General features: G+C 45.7%; 1 protein-coding gene across 1 annotated transcript in view; it reads right to left on the bottom strand.

Moving 5' to 3' along the window:
* Positions 1-1,893: 1,893 nt before the first annotated feature.
* The window catches only part of RWDD3 (RWD domain containing 3), a 40,509-nt gene continuing 24,168 nt past the window's right edge, over positions 1,894-18,234 (bottom strand). The window contains 4 exon segments of the mRNA XM_030207314.1: positions 1,894-2,185; positions 2,285-2,400; positions 12,644-12,717; positions 12,720-13,121. Of these exon segments, the coding sequence (XP_030063174.1) occupies positions 2,074-2,185; positions 2,285-2,400; positions 12,644-12,717; positions 12,720-13,121 (704 nt within the window). The 3' untranslated portion in view covers positions 1,894-2,073.

The following is an 18,234-nucleotide window of genomic DNA, read 5'->3' as shown; positions in this document are numbered from 1 at the left end:
ATTTATAAAATCGGGATTTGGGCATCCATGCAATATGGATGACTAAATACCAGTTGTCAGACATCCAAAACACGAAAAGAGCTTCTAAAATAAGGACCTCAGTCTCTCCACTAAGGCCTTGCCCTCGAGTGCCCCTTCTACTCCATGATGTCCTAATGGTCTGACACCCTCACAGGCTTCCCGTTCCTAATGTACTTGAAAAGGTTTTTTATTATGTGCTTTTGCCTCTACAACAAACTTCTTTTCAAATTCTCTTTCTGCCTTATCAATGCTTTGCATCTAACTTGCCAGTGCTTACACTGCTTCCTTTTTTCCCTTTTTGTAAAGATGCTGTTTTGTCTCATTGGTCATCCTCCTTCCATCAATTCTCTATTAAATCTACCTCTTTGTTAGTGCTATGCATTCTCCCATCTTATGTTTAGGCTTCTATCATTTGTATACAGATATTTCAAAGTATGGTTTTTTTTTTTGTTTGTACCTACACCTGCTTAGCAGTTGACAGGGATAATTTGCATTCTTTAATCTGTCTCTGCTTCCTTTAAAAGGCACCTGGGTTACTTTTGCCTTTATTGTCACTTACTTTCAGGATGCCCTAACTTCCCTATTTGAAAATATCCTTTAAAGTAGTTTGCTCTGAACCATGTGCTCTGCACAACTGTCTGCTTTATCTCAGGTTCTATTTCCTTTTCAAATGTTAGTGCTGGAAAACTGGTTCACCCAGATTAGGGTGGAGCCCATCTTTTCAGAATTTGCTCCCCTTTTCCCAGAATGTTGCCCAGTTCTTAACAAATCTAAATCCCTCTTCCATGCAGTAGTAGTAACTTCTTTACCAGTTCCACAATCAGAAGAAATGTCTACATCAGCAGTTCTCAAACTGTGCACCACGGCACCCTGGTGCGCCCCATTGAACTCTCAGGGGGTGCCGCGGCAATCTTAACCTCCCTCCCGCCGCCCAAAATCCAGCATCGCTCCCTAATTTCCCCTCCCACAGGTCCGGAATCTGCCGCTTCCTGCTTCTTCCACCACCACCGCTACAGTGCTTGCAGCTTACATTTTCGGACCATCTGCGATTCACACAGGCACTGCTGGGACTTCCCTCTGCCGAGTCCAGCCCTCACAACAGGAAGTGCATCAGAGAGGGCCAGAAGTAGCAGACTGGGAAGGCCCCGGAGTACCTGTGTGAATCGCGGATGGCCCAAAAATGTAATCTGCAAGCACCTCAGCAGCAGTGGAGGAAGGAGAAGGAAGCGGCAGCAATCCGGACCTGCAGGAAGGAAGGTAGCGAGTGATGCTGAATTTGGGGAAGGCAGAGATGTGTTGCATATATGGAAGGAAAGGGGCTGCAGGGAATGGTGTGCTGGACTTTCTGGGAAGAGGGAGCTACAGGGAAGGGACAGGTTTGCTGAATTTTCAGGGAGGAAAGGTGTGCTTGTGTGAGAGGAGGAAGCTGCAGGGAAAAGAGATGTATGTGGCCGTGGGGGGGGGGGGGGTGCGGAGACCCATGTGGCTGGGGGGGGGGGGGGGATATGGAGACCCATGTGGCCGGGGGTGGGGGGTGCCACAAAACATTGCTCGGACAGTAAGGGTGCCATGAACCAAAAAGGTCTGGGAACCCCTGGTCTCATTAAAAATTCTGATTCAAGATGCAGTATCCTGCAGCATGTCACAAAACATTCCATAAATAAGGAGGTGAATGTGTATACAAAACTAGTTCAATTCATCACAGGTACATAGTTTCTCATGGGTAGTTTACTTGCTTTATAAGGAATTAACATAACTCGAAAGGTTTCCATGCGGAAATGAGCCACTCAGTGTTAGTTTTCTGCAAAATATCAGAACTTTTTTCAAATCAACATTTTCAAAACAAGATTTTTGATGTAGTCAATAGTATCATTTTTTTAAAATGTGGGATATGAAATGCCTTTTATTTTCTGGAATTCTGATGGTGCCTTAACATTTTGGTGCAGGGCGGTTTCACTGCTGCTAGTAAAGAAGTGGTTTCATGTTTCAGTTCCCATCAGCCAAAATGCACAAAGAGTAGTTGTTTCAGTCAAAAACTTCTTTCACATTTCCTTACAACAGAGCAATCACAAATTCAATGAAAATCTCCTCAAGTCCTGCAGCTTCAAATTCTCTTTGTAGCTCTGCCAATGATGCATAATCTTTAACTTCGAATGCCAGAAACCTACAGCACAAAAAGAAACTCATGAATATTCCTCCAGGTTTGTCAGAATATAATTATCGATTCTGCTGCTTTTCTATCTGCAATAGCACTAAATTATACCTTTTGTGTTCAGTTGGTAGTCTTGTTTCACACAGTACACGAATCATTTTCTCTTTGCATTTCTTTCCGCATGAGTCCACATCTACTTTAGAGGTTTTCAGAAGAATCAAATAATTCTAAATGGCAGAACAGAAGGTGTTAAATAAATATCACCATCAATGTCTTGAAATTCAGTCAAAAGGTACTAAACTCATAAAAGCTTAGTTTTTAAAAGTGGTGAGTAAACATGGGTAAATTGCATGCCTTTGTCCAGCAAACATTTCTGAGCTTGATATAGAAAGTCTCTGCCTATATTCTAGGTGGAAGATAAAACAGTTCATGCAAACTAATTCTTCTCAGCAGGGCTAGGCAAGCATAGCAGGCAGTCACATATGCAACTAATGCGACTATAAAACACCCATAATCTATCAAGCTATTAACCAGTGGAATCTGAGAGAACAGTACCTAAACTGAGAGCAGGTCTTTAGAAAAACTGGCTCAGCTGGACAACTGTGGAAAACTGTCAATTACATTGGTAAATGGTTTAGATGATCTAGAACACTCTAAATTCAAAAATGGCTATAAATGTTCACAAAACAACTTTCAAAAGCTCCCTAAAAGTGAACTAAAAATTTGAAGATGGACTTCAATATATCAAATAGTTCTCTTAGCAGGAGAAAAAGACCTTGGACACCGCAAAGAATTCTCACTGTCTACCAATTGCAGACTATGGTATTTAACTTTCAACAACTAAGGTAATCACAGGTCAAAAACTCCTTGCTAATCTGTAAACTATAGATTTTTTAAAATATATTTTTAGTATTTCTATGCTATTTAAAATAAACTGTGCTTAACATTCTTCAGTATTATACACTTTGTAGTCATGAAAGTCACTGAAGCAATAATAACATAGCACACACTGCATTAAAAATATATAAAAAATATATAGTTTACAGATTAGGAGAAGTCTTTTGACCTGTGATTACATCAATCACTGAAAGAAGCAGGGCCCTGAGGCTCACAGGCCTGAAGCTCGGGCACCACGTGCACCGAGGAATGGGCCAGAACAGAAAAAATAGCGCCCGTCGAAGCTCGCGGTCCTGCCTGCCCAGAGGAACCAGCCAAACTTCCCCCGGTGTCTCTGCCTCACCGCCCGCACAAGGAGACTCACATCTCAACGCTGCTCTCCAGCTCCCACGAGAGCAGCGTTTGTTGCCTCCGAAGGCACAGACATATTTCCCAAACTACTGACGGTGCTTATCCGTGCATGGCTCCACTGCCGCAACGTCCTCCGACAGATAGCAAAGGAAACTCCAAAAGGTACCGCTTACCTCACTTTTTTTTTTTATGAGACAGGAGAGAAATACAGCACCTGATCAGGCATTCAGCCACAGGCAATGGAGGACAAGGAGGGGGGAGACCGGGAGGGACCTGGCACCACCAGGTGTACACCAGAAGGTTGCAAACAGCACAACCTCTGTCTGTGCTCTACCAGGCCCAAAGGACACCAGGAGCCACATCAATCCAGAGCTGCACAGGTATATCCCTCCACCTGCTAGATAGAGAGAATACTGAGGTTCGATTGGCTGCACAGGACCACATATAGCAAACCTCTGAGGTTCTCTCTATCTCCACCTGCTGGTAGATGGACATAACCCACAAGTCTCTGGATTGATCTGTGGGACACTATGGAAGGTAAAATTATGTATCATACCTGATAATTTTCTTTCCATTAATCATAGCTGATCAATCCATAGACGGTGGGTTGTGCCTCTCTATATGTGGTCATGTGCTGCTGGAAACTCCTCAGTATGTCGATCTCAAAGCTCCATCCGCAGGACTCAGCACTTAGAGAATTACACCCACAAAGGGACACTCTGCCCAGCTCACCACCGCCAAAACGGGGGAGGGGAATCAACCCAGCTCATCCCCACACAAGTGGGGGAGGGGAATCTGTCCAGCTCATCCCCGCGGAGCGGGGGATGGACACCACACCCGCCGATGCGGGGGATCTGGCTTATCCTGCGACCGCAACCGTGGGAGGAGCTGGCTGACCCTAACACCGCCGAAGCGGGAGGGATATAATGCTACCCTACTGCCGCACGAAGCGGGAGGGAGCGCCGGAAGAATTTAGGTTCAATCCAGCCCAGTAAAACGGAGGGGAGAGGAATGCAGCAGCTCACTGTAACACAAAATCGTCTCAACTCCAAGAAGAATTCAATCGAAAAAACTTGAACACGAAGATCCTCCTGAACAGGACTGAAGACTAAACTTGAACCTGAAAATGCAACCAGAATATAAACAGTACACATATATCTGGGAGGGGCTATGGATTGATCAGCTATGATTATGGAAAGAAAATTATCAGGTATGATACATAATTTTACCTTCCATATCATCATGCTGATGAATCCATAGACTGGTGGGATGTACCGAAGCAGTACTCACCCAGGGCGGGCCATAGAAATCCCTGACCGCAACACTGAAGCTCCAAACCGGGCCCGGGTGTCGAAATGAACTCCCAGATACTCCAAGGGACTGAGTCGGGCGCAGCTGGCTTTTCTCCCAGTTGATGATCCACCCCAGGGAGCTCAAAAGAGCAATCACCCGGTCTACAGCTCTGCCGCACTCTGCATAAGAGGGGGCTCGGATCAACCAGTCGTCCAATAAGGTGGACTTGTACTCCTTCCTTCGTAGGAAGGCCGCGATGACCACCATTACTTTGGAGAATGTCCGCGGAGCAGTAGCCAACCCGAACGGGAGGGCTCTGAACTGGAAGTGTCGGCCCAGGACTGCAAAACGCAGAAAGTGTTGATGAGGAGGCCAGATGGGAATATTGCAAGTAAGCTTCCTTGATGTCCCAAGGATGCCAGGAACTCCCCTGCTTTCACTGTCGCTATAACAGAGCGGAGAGTCTCCATTTGGAAGTGTCGAACCTTCAAGGCCTGATTGACCCCTTTGAGGTCGAGGATAGGCCGCACAGAACCTCCTTTCTTTGGTACCACAAAGTAAATGGAGTAACGTCCCTTGCCAAGCTGATCTTCTGGCACCGGAACGACCGCACCCAGGCGGATCAGATTGTCCAAAAGTCTGCTGCACTGCCACAGCTTTGACCGGAGACTTGTAGGGAGCGTGCACAAACCCGTCTCTTAAGGGTCGGCAGAACTCTAGCTTGTAGCCGTCTCTGATGACTTCCAGCACCCAAGCGTCTGAAGTTACCCTGGGCCACTTGCCCAGAAACGAGGATAGACGTCCTCCAATCTGCTCTGGGCCATGGACCAGGGCCCCGTCATTGGGTACGAGACCCTGGGGGAGGACCGGAGGACGCACCTCCGGGACGGCGGTCTCTGCGAAAGGAATGCTGCTTGGGGGAGAAGTTCCTCTTGAAGGAAGAGGGGGCAGAGGAGCCCGACTTGCCCTGGCGATACCGACGGCTTCCTGAAACCGTCCTTTGGAGGAACCGGGGCGGGCACCACTGGCCCGAGCCCTGACCTCCGGTAACCTCTTGCCCTTGGATGTGCCGAGATCGGTCACAATCTTGTCCAGCTCGACCCCAAAGAGCAGCTTGCCTTTAAAAGGCAAACTTAGCCAGGTGAGACTTAGAGGCGTGGTCAGCAGACTAATGCTTCAGCCAAAGCCAGCGCCGAGCAGAGACTGTCTGAGCCATACCTTTAGCCGAGGCTCACAAGACATCATACAGCAAGTCTGCCAAGTAGGCCCAAGCCCGATTCCAGGGCTGGCAAATCAGCCCTCAAGGAAGGATCCGAGGGGGAAGCCCGCTGCACAATCGTCAGGCACGCCCTGGCCACATAGGAGCCGCAAACTGAGGCCTGCAAACTTAAAGCAGCCGCCTCGAAGGACGACTTTAAAGCCGCCTCCAATCTTCTGTCTTGGGCGTCCTTTAGGACCGTGCCACCTTCCACCAGCAACGCCGTTTTCTTAGTCACCGCAGTGATTAAGGAATCCACAGTAGGCCAAAGAAAGGCCTCCCGTTCGCCTTCCGGCAGAGGATAGAGGCGGGACATAGCCCTAGCCACTTTAAGGCTCGCTTCTGGGAAATCCCATTGAGCCGAAATCAAGGTGTGCATGGCTTCATACACGTGGAAGGTTCTAGGCGGGCACTTCGTCCCCAGCATAATGGCAGAGCCAGCAGAGGCTGAGGGAGAGACGTCCTCCGGAGAGGAAATCTTCAAAATGCTCATGGCCTGCACTAACAGGCAAATCCTCTGAGCGAAAGAGTCCGCGTTGCAGAGGAGTCATCCGCTCCATCCGAGCGGGAATCCGTCTCCTCCAAGGAATCCCCAAAGGGACATTGGAGAACTCAGATACGCTGCCCTCATCTACATCAGAGGCGACAGAGTCCTCTAGAGCCTGGAAATCCATCCAAGGGCGTTTGCTTCCGGAGGCCTCAACCCCTTTATCAGACAGGGGAGCAGGGGCAGCGTTTTGCATAAGAACAGCCCGATGCAGCAGCAAAATTGACTCAGGGGAGAAACCCCCAGTCTGTGCACTTCTGCAGCCTGGGCCACGGCCCTAGACGCACCCTCAACCGGCTCTCACAAGAGGGGGGAGAAACATGCTGCACATCCAAAATGGCGTCCGGCACGAAGCTCCGAGGAGCCGCGTGGGAAGAACGGCGCTTAACTTTGGCCGCTTTCTTGCCGTCGCCCGAATCAAGGGCGACCATAGCATTTAACGTCTCCCACCTCGAGGGCGGCCCAAGAAGAAACCGTCCGAGCAGAGTGGCCGGCCAAAATGGAGGGGGCGAGTAGCGGGGGGATGGGCGCTTATGGCGGGAAAAACCGCCGCACCGGAGGAAGAACCGGGACACTGACCGGACTCCAAACTGACGCCCAAAAAGGGCGAATCAGGCTTTGAAACCCCCCGCATCCCCGCTAGATGCGCACACGTGGTCCGGGGAGCGATTCTTCACGCCCCTCGCCCTCCGACGCCATAAGCCACGTGGAGACTGATCGGGGAATCCCCTGCCCGCTACAAAAGGTAAAAATTACCTGCTCCTCGCTGTAACGAACTGGTGTCCCAGTGAGCAGCTGCAATAAACGCTGATATAAGCGTTGGAAATAAACGCCCTTAAAGGATGTCCAATTTTTTTTTTTTTTAACGGAGCCAGCAGGAGGGGGGAGAAAAGGAGGGACCTGGCACCACCAGGTTTGCACTTGCTCAAGAAGAGCCCTCAACCCCAGGTACTCAACAAAACCTAAGAATTAGGCCTGGAGACCTAGCCAGAGCTGCTGCTGTGTGTGACCACCACCTGCTGAGATAGAGAACATACTGAGGAGTTTCCGGCAGCACATGAACCACTATAGGGAGGCAAAGGATTGCTCTCTATCTCCACCTGCTGGTAGATGGACACAACCCACCAGTCTATGGATTGATCAGCATGATGATATGGAATGGAGGGTTACGTGACTTCCCAAGATCACAAGGAGCAACAGAAGGATTTGAACTGGCCAACTCTGGATTTCAAGACTGGTACTCTAACGACTAGGTCACCCCGCCTCTACTCCAGTCCAAGCTTCAAATATTTAGATGCTCTAGAGACATTCTTTTTAGATTTCAAATGCAATCCAAGAGGGTCATGAAACGAAGCATAATTAAATCTAAGAAACTAAAAATAAATAATTTGAAAGCAAAACAAGAATCTGAGAATCCTTGTGTTCCTTCCTCTTAACCATAATAGCAAAGCCTAAAGAAGCAGTGAGATCAGCGAAACCTTTCTAGAAGGGTCTTAGGGGTAGCCATCTTTCCCCCCACTCTATTCTACATTTCCTGTGCTGAGTTGTCACTTCCTTTGATGAGCTCACAGACTTGTCTGAACTGTGCATACAGTAAGTGGGAAACAAACCAATTATATAACAAGCTAGAAAGACAAAAAGAGAGCAAAAATGACAGTCTCCACGAGTCATTTATCGGAATGCTTAAGGCATGACTGGAAGAAGGGTGAAAAACACAACTGGGGCCCTGGTCTTTCTTGCAGAATCTGATGAAGGACAAAAGGTTTCAGTTTTACATTAAGTTAAGTTATAAATCTACCTATAATATAATCTGGAAATCTCAAATAATTTTATATTGAAATTAACCATTATAATTCATATTCAATAAAAACATTTTAGGTTTGCTGATTTCTGTAATTCTTGATGTGTCATGAAGAAAAAAAGTGTGGCATTCATTTTTGCAGAAGTTCTTTTTTTTTTTTTTTTTAAAGTTACTCTATAGATGACACAAAGAATGTCATTGTGGAGATATGCAAAGCTTGACAGAACACTGAGCCAAGCAGATGATGAGTTCAGAGAATTAAACAATTTTCTTTTTAAGAAAAGTGGTGTGCTAACTGTGTTAGTCCACTTTCAAAGGTAATAACCAGAAATAAAACAAAATAGAGGAAAAAAATATGATGATACCTTTTTTTATTGGACTAACTTAATACATTTGATCACCTTTCGAAAGTAACCCTTCTTCTTCAGATTGGAAATAAGCAAATGTTGACAAATATCAAATATATACAGTGGTGGAAATAAGTATTTGATCCCTTGCTGATTTTGTAAGTTGCCCACTGACAAAGACATGAGCAGCCCATATTGAAGGGTAGGTTATTGGTAACAGTGAGAGATAGCACATCACAAATTAAATCCGGAAAATCACATTGTGGAAAGTATATGAATTTATTTGCATTCTGCAGAGGGAAATAAGTATTTAATCCCTCTGGCAAAGAAGACCTAATACTTGGTGGCAAAACCCTTGTTGGCAAGCACAGCGGTCAGACGTCTTCTGTAGTTGATGATGAGGTTTGCACACATGTCAGGAGGAATTTTGGTCCACTCCTCTTTGCAGATCATCTCTAAATCATTAAGAGTTCTGGGCTGTCGCTTGGCAACTCGCAGCTTCAGCTCCCTCCATAAGTTTTCAATGGGATTAAGGTCTGGTGACTGGCTAGGCCACTCCATGACCCTAATGTGCTTCTTCTGAGCCACTCCTTTGTTGCCTTGGCTGTATGTTTTGGGTCATTGTCGTGCTGGAAGACCCAGCCACAACCCATTTTTAAGGCCCTGGCGGAGGGAAGGAGGTTGTCACTCAGAATTGTACGGTACATGGCCCCATCCATTCTCCCATTGATGCGGTGAAGTAGTCCTGTGCCCTTAGCAGAGAAAACACCCCCAAAACATAACATTTCCACCTCCATGCTTGACAGTGGGGACGGTGTTCTTTGGGTCATAGGCAGCCATTTCTCTTCCTCCTAAACACGGCGAGTTGAGTTCATGCCAAAGAGCTCAATTTTTGTCTCATCTGACCACAGCACCTTCTCCCAATCACTCTCGGCTCATCCAGGTGTTCACTGGCAAACTTCAGACGGGCCAGTCACATGTGCCTTCCGGAGCAGGGGGACCTTGCGGGCACTGCAGATTGCAATCCGTTATGTCGTATGTGTTACCAATGGTTTTCGTGGTGACAGTGGTCCCAGCTGCCTGTGATCATTGACAAGTTCCCCCTTGTAGTTGTAGGCTGATTTCTAACCTTCCTCATGATCAAGGGTACCCCACGAGGTGAGATTTTGCGTGGAGCCCCAGATCTTTGTCGATTGACAGTCATTTTGTACTTCTTCCATTTCTTACTATGGCCCAACAGTTGTCTCCTTCTCGCCCAGCGTCTTACTGATGGTTTTTGTAGCCCATTCCAGCCTTGTGCAGGTGTATGATCTTGTCCCTGACATCCTTAGACAGCTCCTTGCTCTTGGCCATTTTGTAGAGGTTAGAGTCTGACTGATTCACTGAGTCTGTGGACAGGTGTCTTTCATACAGGTGACCCATTGCCGACAGCGTCTGTCATGCAGGTAACGAGTTGATTTGGAGCATCTACCTGGTCTGTAGGGGCCAGATCTCTTACTGGTTGGTGGGGGATCAAGTATTTAATCCCTCTGCAGAATGCAAATAAATTCATATACTTTCCACAATGTGATTTTCCGGATTTAATTTGTGATGTGCTATCTCTCACTGTTACCAATAACCTACCCTTCAATTATGGGCTGCTCATGTCTTTGTCAGTGGGCAAACTTACAAAATCAGCAAGGGATCAAATACTTATTTCCACCACTGTAAGTGAAACACAAAAGCATTCCAATGATAGTCTCACAGGAAGAGGGTGGGGGAGGTTAGGTGAGAAACAGGGAGAGCTGTTAACTTTTAAGCTAATCAAAAAATGTATTAAGTTACCTTTTTTACTGGTCTATCACCTTATTTTTCTTTTCTCCGTTTTGTTTTATTTCTATTTATTACCTTTTAAGAAAGTCTCTTTTTAATAACCTATGTTAATATACGTTAATGTGAGCTGACACGTGATTTAATTCAAGTCCATTATTCATAATGGACCCTATTTGCTAAGTGCATATTAACAAAAATTAGTAAAAGATGCCCTTGCTTTGTGCTGCATACTCCAGTGCAAATGAGTTATCAGATAAACTGCCATAATATCAGGTCAAGTAGGATCAAACTACTGCAGAGGAAGTGTCATAGGCCTTGGGAAGGAAGGAATTCCAGGAGTTGCTTCTACCAACACCTGCCAAACAGATCTAAAGTGCCACTGAAAAGCCCTGTGGCTGCCATCCCACCTCTTGGTCACAGAGCTGGGGACTAACTTCAGGGAGATGAGGTATAGATGATAAGTAATCAATACCTCAGTACCACATATGATGATCCTGAAGAACCACTAGATTCTCCCATAAACCAATCAAAAGTGAAGCAACTAGTTGCTGCATCTTGAGCTGAAGTTTGGTTAGAAAGGATGAGAGTAAGTGGGAGGCAATGGGTTAAGGTAATCTGCTGCCTAGCCATTCCTGGTAAGAGATTGACTGGGAAAACAACAACAACAACAAAACAAAACACACCACCGTGAGCACACTTAGCAGATTTTTTTATACTCTATGGGATGATGCTCAAAGCTTACCATGCTAGCAATGTCTGATTTAAATTGGTTCTAGCCAGTCTAGCAATCACATTATTCAGCTTCTAATGCACAAAGGGGATCTGCGGGATTTTTATAGTTAAGGGTAGCAGCTAATGACAGTCCTATGCAAATGTATTACAAAGAACTCATTAGTATTAAATGAGGATTCCTAGTGATGCACAGAAAAGACCGTCTATCTTTAACATACAAAATTTTCCATCAGGTCTGCAGCTGTCCTGTGAGGAAGACTTTGGGAGGAGACAGTCTGCTTGCATTTTTCAATAACAAAAACTTGTGGGAGAGCAGGGAACAGCTTAGAGGGGCAGAGAAACAGCTGGGGGGGGGCTTTCAGAAAGGAGGAGATTTTTTTCAATAGCAGTGTCAGAAAGCTGAGATGAGCTTAGGGATGGAGAAACAAGAAGACAGCTGAGGAAAGCCCCTATGATGTCAGCTATGATGTCAGCTGGAGGGGGCGGAGAAACAAGTAGTCAACCAATCAGCTGGGGAAAGCCCCTATTATGTCAGCTGGGGGAACTTTCAGCAAGGAGGAGATTTCCAAGCAAATCATCAGGAGCAGAGGGAAGGCAAGTAAGCTACAGGAGGAAGGTCAAGCCAACATCAGTGCACTGCAAGGGAAAGGAGACAGGACGACAGTGAAGCCAACATGTACTGCAGGGGAAAGGAAAGAGTACACCAGCCCTAGCACATGCGCAGAACAGGGTCACTTACTGAGAGACTGTTCAGGCATGTGCTAGGCACTTTCCTTACCGAGCTGCTTGCTGAAATTGCATGCAACTCATTTGCCACACGATTCCTTTCAGTAACACTTGCTATTTCCAAATCAGTAAGTTCTACCAAGGATCTAAATGCACGCAGTTTTCAACGGGGACTTCTGTGCATCGGGCAAACAAAAAAAGCAGCCCTGTATGTTTTAAAGCATAATGTATTTGTTTCAGATATTATACAACCTCTTAAGGCCCTGCTCAAAATTTGAACAATTACATTTATATCTGCAATAGAGAGTGACATGTACCAAGCAGACCTCTATCAGTCAATGTGCTGAGTAAATTTGGCTTTTCCCCTCTATGTAGGAGCTATGCATCCATTATATTTCCTTACCATCACTGGATAACCATCCTAGCCCCTCCATTTTATGCCTTTTTAATGAAGTTTAGAGATTATACTCATTGCATGTCCTATTCTTCTGAGACCATCAACTTTGTGTAGTTGTTTACCCCACATATCCCTCAAGAATCTAATGTTCCTCCAGAACGTTCACATTCTACAAATAGTAAGAACACAGAAATCGCGGCTGGAGTTCACATCATTATGCTTTTTTAAAACACATCAGAGTTAGAGGCCTGTACCGCATAACAGAAGATCAACAAAACATCAGTCAATACACAAACTTTTTTTTTGCACCTTAATGTTTTTTTTATGCCCTTGTAGCAGGATTAGTATCAGTTTGCCCATGAACATCAGTCTTCCACTCAGATCAGATCGGAAGCCCAATTTTCCACTGTTCTGACATATCTGTCTTTGGCTCTCATGTGATCTATATGTAAAAGGACCATCCATGTGCCATCCTCTGTAATTCTGTCCATTGGCAAAACGTTTTGTGCAGTACAAGTGTCTGATTTCTCAAAGTGCTTCAGATTCTGTTGCAACCAGAGGAGCAGCTCATGTATCATAGGCTCAGAAAGAAACTCACTGGCACGTTCAAGTAATTTCTCTTTCACATTCTTACACTGTGCCCTCGTAAGCTCTTCTGAGCTAACTGAGATATTTGGCAAGCAGGATGGGTACATGACCGGTAAGTGAAATGTAAGCTTCAACTGTATTTCAGAATTTGAAAAGCCTTCCATGCTCGTTTGAATTCTAAATGTGATTCCATCCGTTTCTGTAAAGCATGAAAAAACAGAAGTATTAGTTGAGGTTCACAAATAACATTAATCTGTTGCTACACTAGATTCTAGTAATTGCAAGGTTGTGATGCATTTCTAAGTAAAGAAATGATTGGAAATTGGGGGTGAGAGTTCATTTTAAAGTCATAAATTAGAGGCCGACCAAAACTCACTCATCCCACTTTATGATCACTGCCCCCCCCCCACCCAGTACTGGTTCCAATCTCAAAATGGCTGCCAGGATCTTCCGCAGCAGTCTCAAGGGGATGCCATTGGAAATCTTGGCAGCCATTGTGATGAAGCACCAGCAAAGGAAAGGAACGAGTGGGGTTTGTTCCTGCCCCCAAAGATACCACTAGACCACCAGACCTTCCTAAGGTAGGCCTAGGGAAGTCCTGCAGGTGCTATGGGTGGGAGGCAGCTCGGGAGGGGGACATTTTTGGTCAGGTGTGGAGGAGGGAGTGGATAAAATTCATTTAAGGTTTTTATTTCTGCTGAAATCGAGCAGCCAACTTCAGATGCAGATTCAGTTTTGGCAAAAACCAGAGATCCTGGGTTCGGTAAGGCATTATAAAAAAAAATCAGGGTTATCATTTCATTTCACATCCAAAGCAGCAAGATTTCTCACTATATTTGTATTTATTTACAGTCAAGTTCGTTCTAAAGCAGAGTTTTAGAAAGACACTACTGAATAACAGGAGAAGCACTGAAAAGACTGAAGAACATTTGATACTGTAGCTCAGAAGGTAACCACTGACTCTGAAAACATTTCACAATTCAGAAGGAGTTGCCTAGTGGTTAGGGTGGTGGACTTTGGTCCTGGGAACTGAGGAACTGAGTTCGATTCCCGGCACAGGCAGCTCCTTGTGACCCTGGGCAAGTCACTTAACCCTCCATTGCCCCATGTAAGCCGCATTGAGCCTGCCATGAGTGGGAAAGCGCGGGGTACAAATGTTAAAAAAAAACAAAACATAGAAGACACAGCAAATAACAATATGTAAGAACCACAAGGCCCATGTATTCTATCCATTTCTGATGGAAAAAGCATAGAACATACTCCATCTCTGGCTTTACAATGTATATCTTTTGTACTTCTGTGCTCTTGTGTGTCTTACATTCCATTATCCCTTTGGCCTCCACCACCTCCAACTGAAGGTTTCTCCATGTACTCACTTCCTTTCCTTATTCCATTTACACAACTTATATTTGCAACCTGTGCTACCTAGGTAACTCAGTAATCTGCAAAGATCATGTAATGTTTACTCGTCTAAGTTGAATACTGAATGTGGCCTATTCCCTTTGATCCCATTGAAGTCTCCTCTGTTCCCTTGAAAGTGACATCTTCCACTAAAGCATCTCTAGAGATCCCTAATCACTGTGGATAATCCATTGTAACCTTGCCCTAGATCAGAGATCTTCATTTTAGACACAAAATTTGCAAGCAGGCTCTCTGCTTTCCTCTCCCTCTGCCCTTGTAATTAGCATGCTTTTCTTTTTTTCATACATTAAACTGAGATATCTACAGAAAGACTGAAGCTTGTACTGATCCAGGATCTGTGCAGCACTCTTGATTTCAACCATCTACAGCAAGTTCCTTGTTAGCTTATTTGTAATAAAGCAGCTGGAAATTAAGAAAATGAAGTCTTCTGATAGAGATGTTGATTGGGGTTAATTGGTCTCTAATCATACAACCAATTTATATCATGAGGACAGTGAATAGGTTACTCCTAATTCTAACCTTTTTGAGCTTCATAGTTTTGACCCACTAGTTCTGGAACTTCCTTTGCTCTGAACAATGTTTGCTTTTTCAGCACTATTTACATATAAAACTTTGAGGTCTCTTATGTCTGTCTCTTATCATATCCTCTCTTTACGTCCTCTCTTCTAAATTATACATATTTAGGTCCTTGTCTTATTTCATAGTAACATAGTAGATGACGGCAGAAAAAGACCTGCACAGTCCATCCAGTCTGCCCAACAAGATGAACTCATGTGTATACCTTACCTTGATTTGTACCTGTCTTTTCAGGGCACAGACCGTATAAGTCTGCCCAGCACTATCCCCTCCTCCCAACCACCAGCCCCGCCTCCCACCACCGGCTCTGGCACAGACCGTATAAGTCTGCCCAGCACTATTCCCCGCCTCCCAACCACTAGTCCCGACTCCCACCACCGGCTCTGCCACAGACCGTATAAGTCTGCCCACCACTACCCTCCCCTCCCAACCACCAACCCCTCTTCCCCCCACCGGCTCCGCCACCCAATTTCGGCTAAGCTCCTGAGGATCCATTCCTTCTGCACAGGATTCCTTTATGTATATCCCACGCATGTTTGAATTCCGTTACCGTTTTCATCTCCACCACCTCCCGCGGGAGGGCATTCCAAGCATCCACCACTCTCTCTGTGAAAAATACTTCCTGACATCTTTTTTGAGTCTGCCCCCCTTCAATCTCATTTCATGTCCTCTCGTTCTACCGCCTTCCCATCTCCGGAAAAGATTCATTTGCGGACTAATACCTTTCAAATATTTGAACGTCTGTATCATATCACCCCTGTTCCTCCTTTCCTCCAGGGTATACATGTTCAGGTCAGCAAGTCTCTCCTCATACGTCATGGAACGCAAATCCTATACCATTCTCGTAGCTTTCCTTGCACCGCTTCAATTTTTTTTACATCCTTAGCAAGGTACGGCCTCCAAAACTGAACACAATACTCCAGGTGGGGCCTCACCAACGACTTGTATGGGGCATCAACACTTCCTTTCTTCTGCTGGTCACACCTCTCTCTATACAGCCTAGCAACCTTCTCCTTACAGCCACCGCCTTGTCACACTGTTTCGTCGCCTTCAGATCCTCGGATACTATCACCCCAAGATCCCTCTCCCCCTCAGTACATATCAGACTCTCACCGCCTAACACATACGTCTTCCGTGGGTTTCTACTCCTTAGGTGCATCACTTTGCATTTCTTCGCATTGAATTTTAATTGCCAAACCTTAGACCATTCTTCTAGCTTCTGCAGATCTTTTTTCATGTTTTCCACTCCCTCCCGGGTGTCCACTCTGTTACAAATCTTAGTATCATCCGCAAATAGGCAAACTTTACCTTCTAACCCTTCGGCAATGTCACTCACAAATATATTGAACAGAATCGGCCCCAGCACCGATCCCTGAGGCACTCCACTACTCACCTTTCCCTCCTCCAAGTGAACTCCATTTACCACCACCCTCTGTCGTCTGTCTGTCAACCAGTTCCTAATCCAGTTCACCACTTTGGGACCTATCTTATGCTCTGGCTCACACTCATTTGGTAGTCCTTTTTTTGGATGTCTCTACTCTGTCTACATCCTAAAATATGTAGTGCTAATCTAGATGGCCTGAATGTACCCACAATTTTAGGGTAAAAATATGCCAAAGCCAAGGAATTCACTTACTAAAATGGGACTGTATATTTTTTCAGAAAGCCCAGAATAAATTACAATAAAATCCATATGATCTAATTAGAAAACCTGTTTTATTTCTGTAAATGAAATTAAAATTTAGAAGCTTTAAACCATTACAAAATCAATTTATCAAGATAGCACTGTAGTGTCAGTCTTCCTATTCCAGTACTTTAGCAACACAAAGAAAATGTTTAAAAAAACTACCCATTCTTAAGGCCAAAGTACCTAATTCAGCAACTAGCAAGCCTTGTGGAACACTCAGCCTCCCCCCCCCCCCCCCCCCCCCCCCACCCCGAGTCACTGCGACATCTTCCAGCTCACATAAATGCCTCATAAATGGAAAATGAGACACTTTCACAAAATACTAACAAAAATGGCACAGCTTTCACTGGCTTTTGCTAAGCAGAAAACTAAGTAAGGAGAAAGAAAGGAGCAAGACAATAAACATGTAGTGGATTACATGAATGAATTATCTCTTGGATTGGATTTATTTTATTCACGCCTTTAATGAGCTTAACAGGTAGTCTATAGAAGGCACAGTAGGGCCTAGTTCAGTCTTAGAAAAGAAATAAAAATAAAAGAGAGAGAAGCAAGCATCTTATATAATAATTTGGACCTCTGCACTTCCGACTGGCTGCCTGGGTTCGTAACACAGTTCCACCTGGTCCGCCCTGGGGATGATGTCACAGGGCGAACCAATGGGAAGTGAGAGGGAAGGGAACCCAGCAGCAGCCACCGGAGGTGAGTAACCAAATGCCCCCCTCCCCCGAGTTCCATGATCCCCAACCTCCCTCCCTCCCTCCTTCCACTCCCGTCGTCCGAGTTCCACGGGCCGCGACGGCCCCACTGCCGTTCGAGTTCAACGCCCCCCCTCTCCTCCCATTTCCGTGTCCCCCCTCCCATTTCCGCCGCCCAGCACCTCCCTCCCTCTGTCTCTGTGGCCTCCGAGTGCAAGGAGGACATGTGCGGGTGCCCCAGCCCTACGTACGTGGCAGCTGCTATTTAAAAGGTTTTACCTCCTGCTTGGCCGGCAACACTGAACTCCAGCAAGTACAGATGCCACTTCAGACAGGCTGTGGTTTCGCTACTGTTTCTGCAGTTCCTGTGGTCCAGCCCTTCTGCAAACAGGAAATGAGGGCGGGACCAGAGGAACAGCGAACCACAGCCTGTCTGAAGCGGAGTCTGTACTTGCTGGAGTTCAGTGTTGCCGGCTAAGCAGGAGGTAAAACATTTTAAATAGCAGCTGCCAAGTACGAAGGGCTGGGGCACCCGCACACGTCCTCCATGCACTCGGAGGCCACAGAGACAGAGGGAGGGAGGCGCTGGGCGGCGGAAATCAGAGGGGGTCCTGAGACGAGAGAGGGTGAGAGGGTGGGGGGTCCTGAAACCTTGCTAGCGCCCGTTTCCTTTCTGTTGGAAACGGGCCTCTTTTACTAGTTATTAACTAGTTTCCATAATGTACAACCCTTTTCCCCATAGTTTTAAACAGAAAAACTTTCTCTAGAGGTAGAAACTTAATAACCAAGAGTATAAAAAGGATAGTAGCAAGGCTTAAACTGTCCTAATAGAAAGCTATTTTCTGTTCTTGCCTACTGGAGAGGTAGCACTGCTAAAGACCTGAATTAGGTGTTAATTAAGGTGTGAGGAAGTAGAATATTTGCAAAGGTTT

The sequence above is a fragment of the Microcaecilia unicolor genome, chromosome 6 (genome assembly GCF_901765095.1).
Source record: "Microcaecilia unicolor chromosome 6, aMicUni1.1, whole genome shotgun sequence".
In the NCBI taxonomy this organism is placed as follows: domain Eukaryota; kingdom Metazoa; phylum Chordata; class Amphibia; order Gymnophiona; family Siphonopidae; genus Microcaecilia; species Microcaecilia unicolor.
This window is presented reverse-complemented; position numbering and strand designations above follow the sequence as displayed.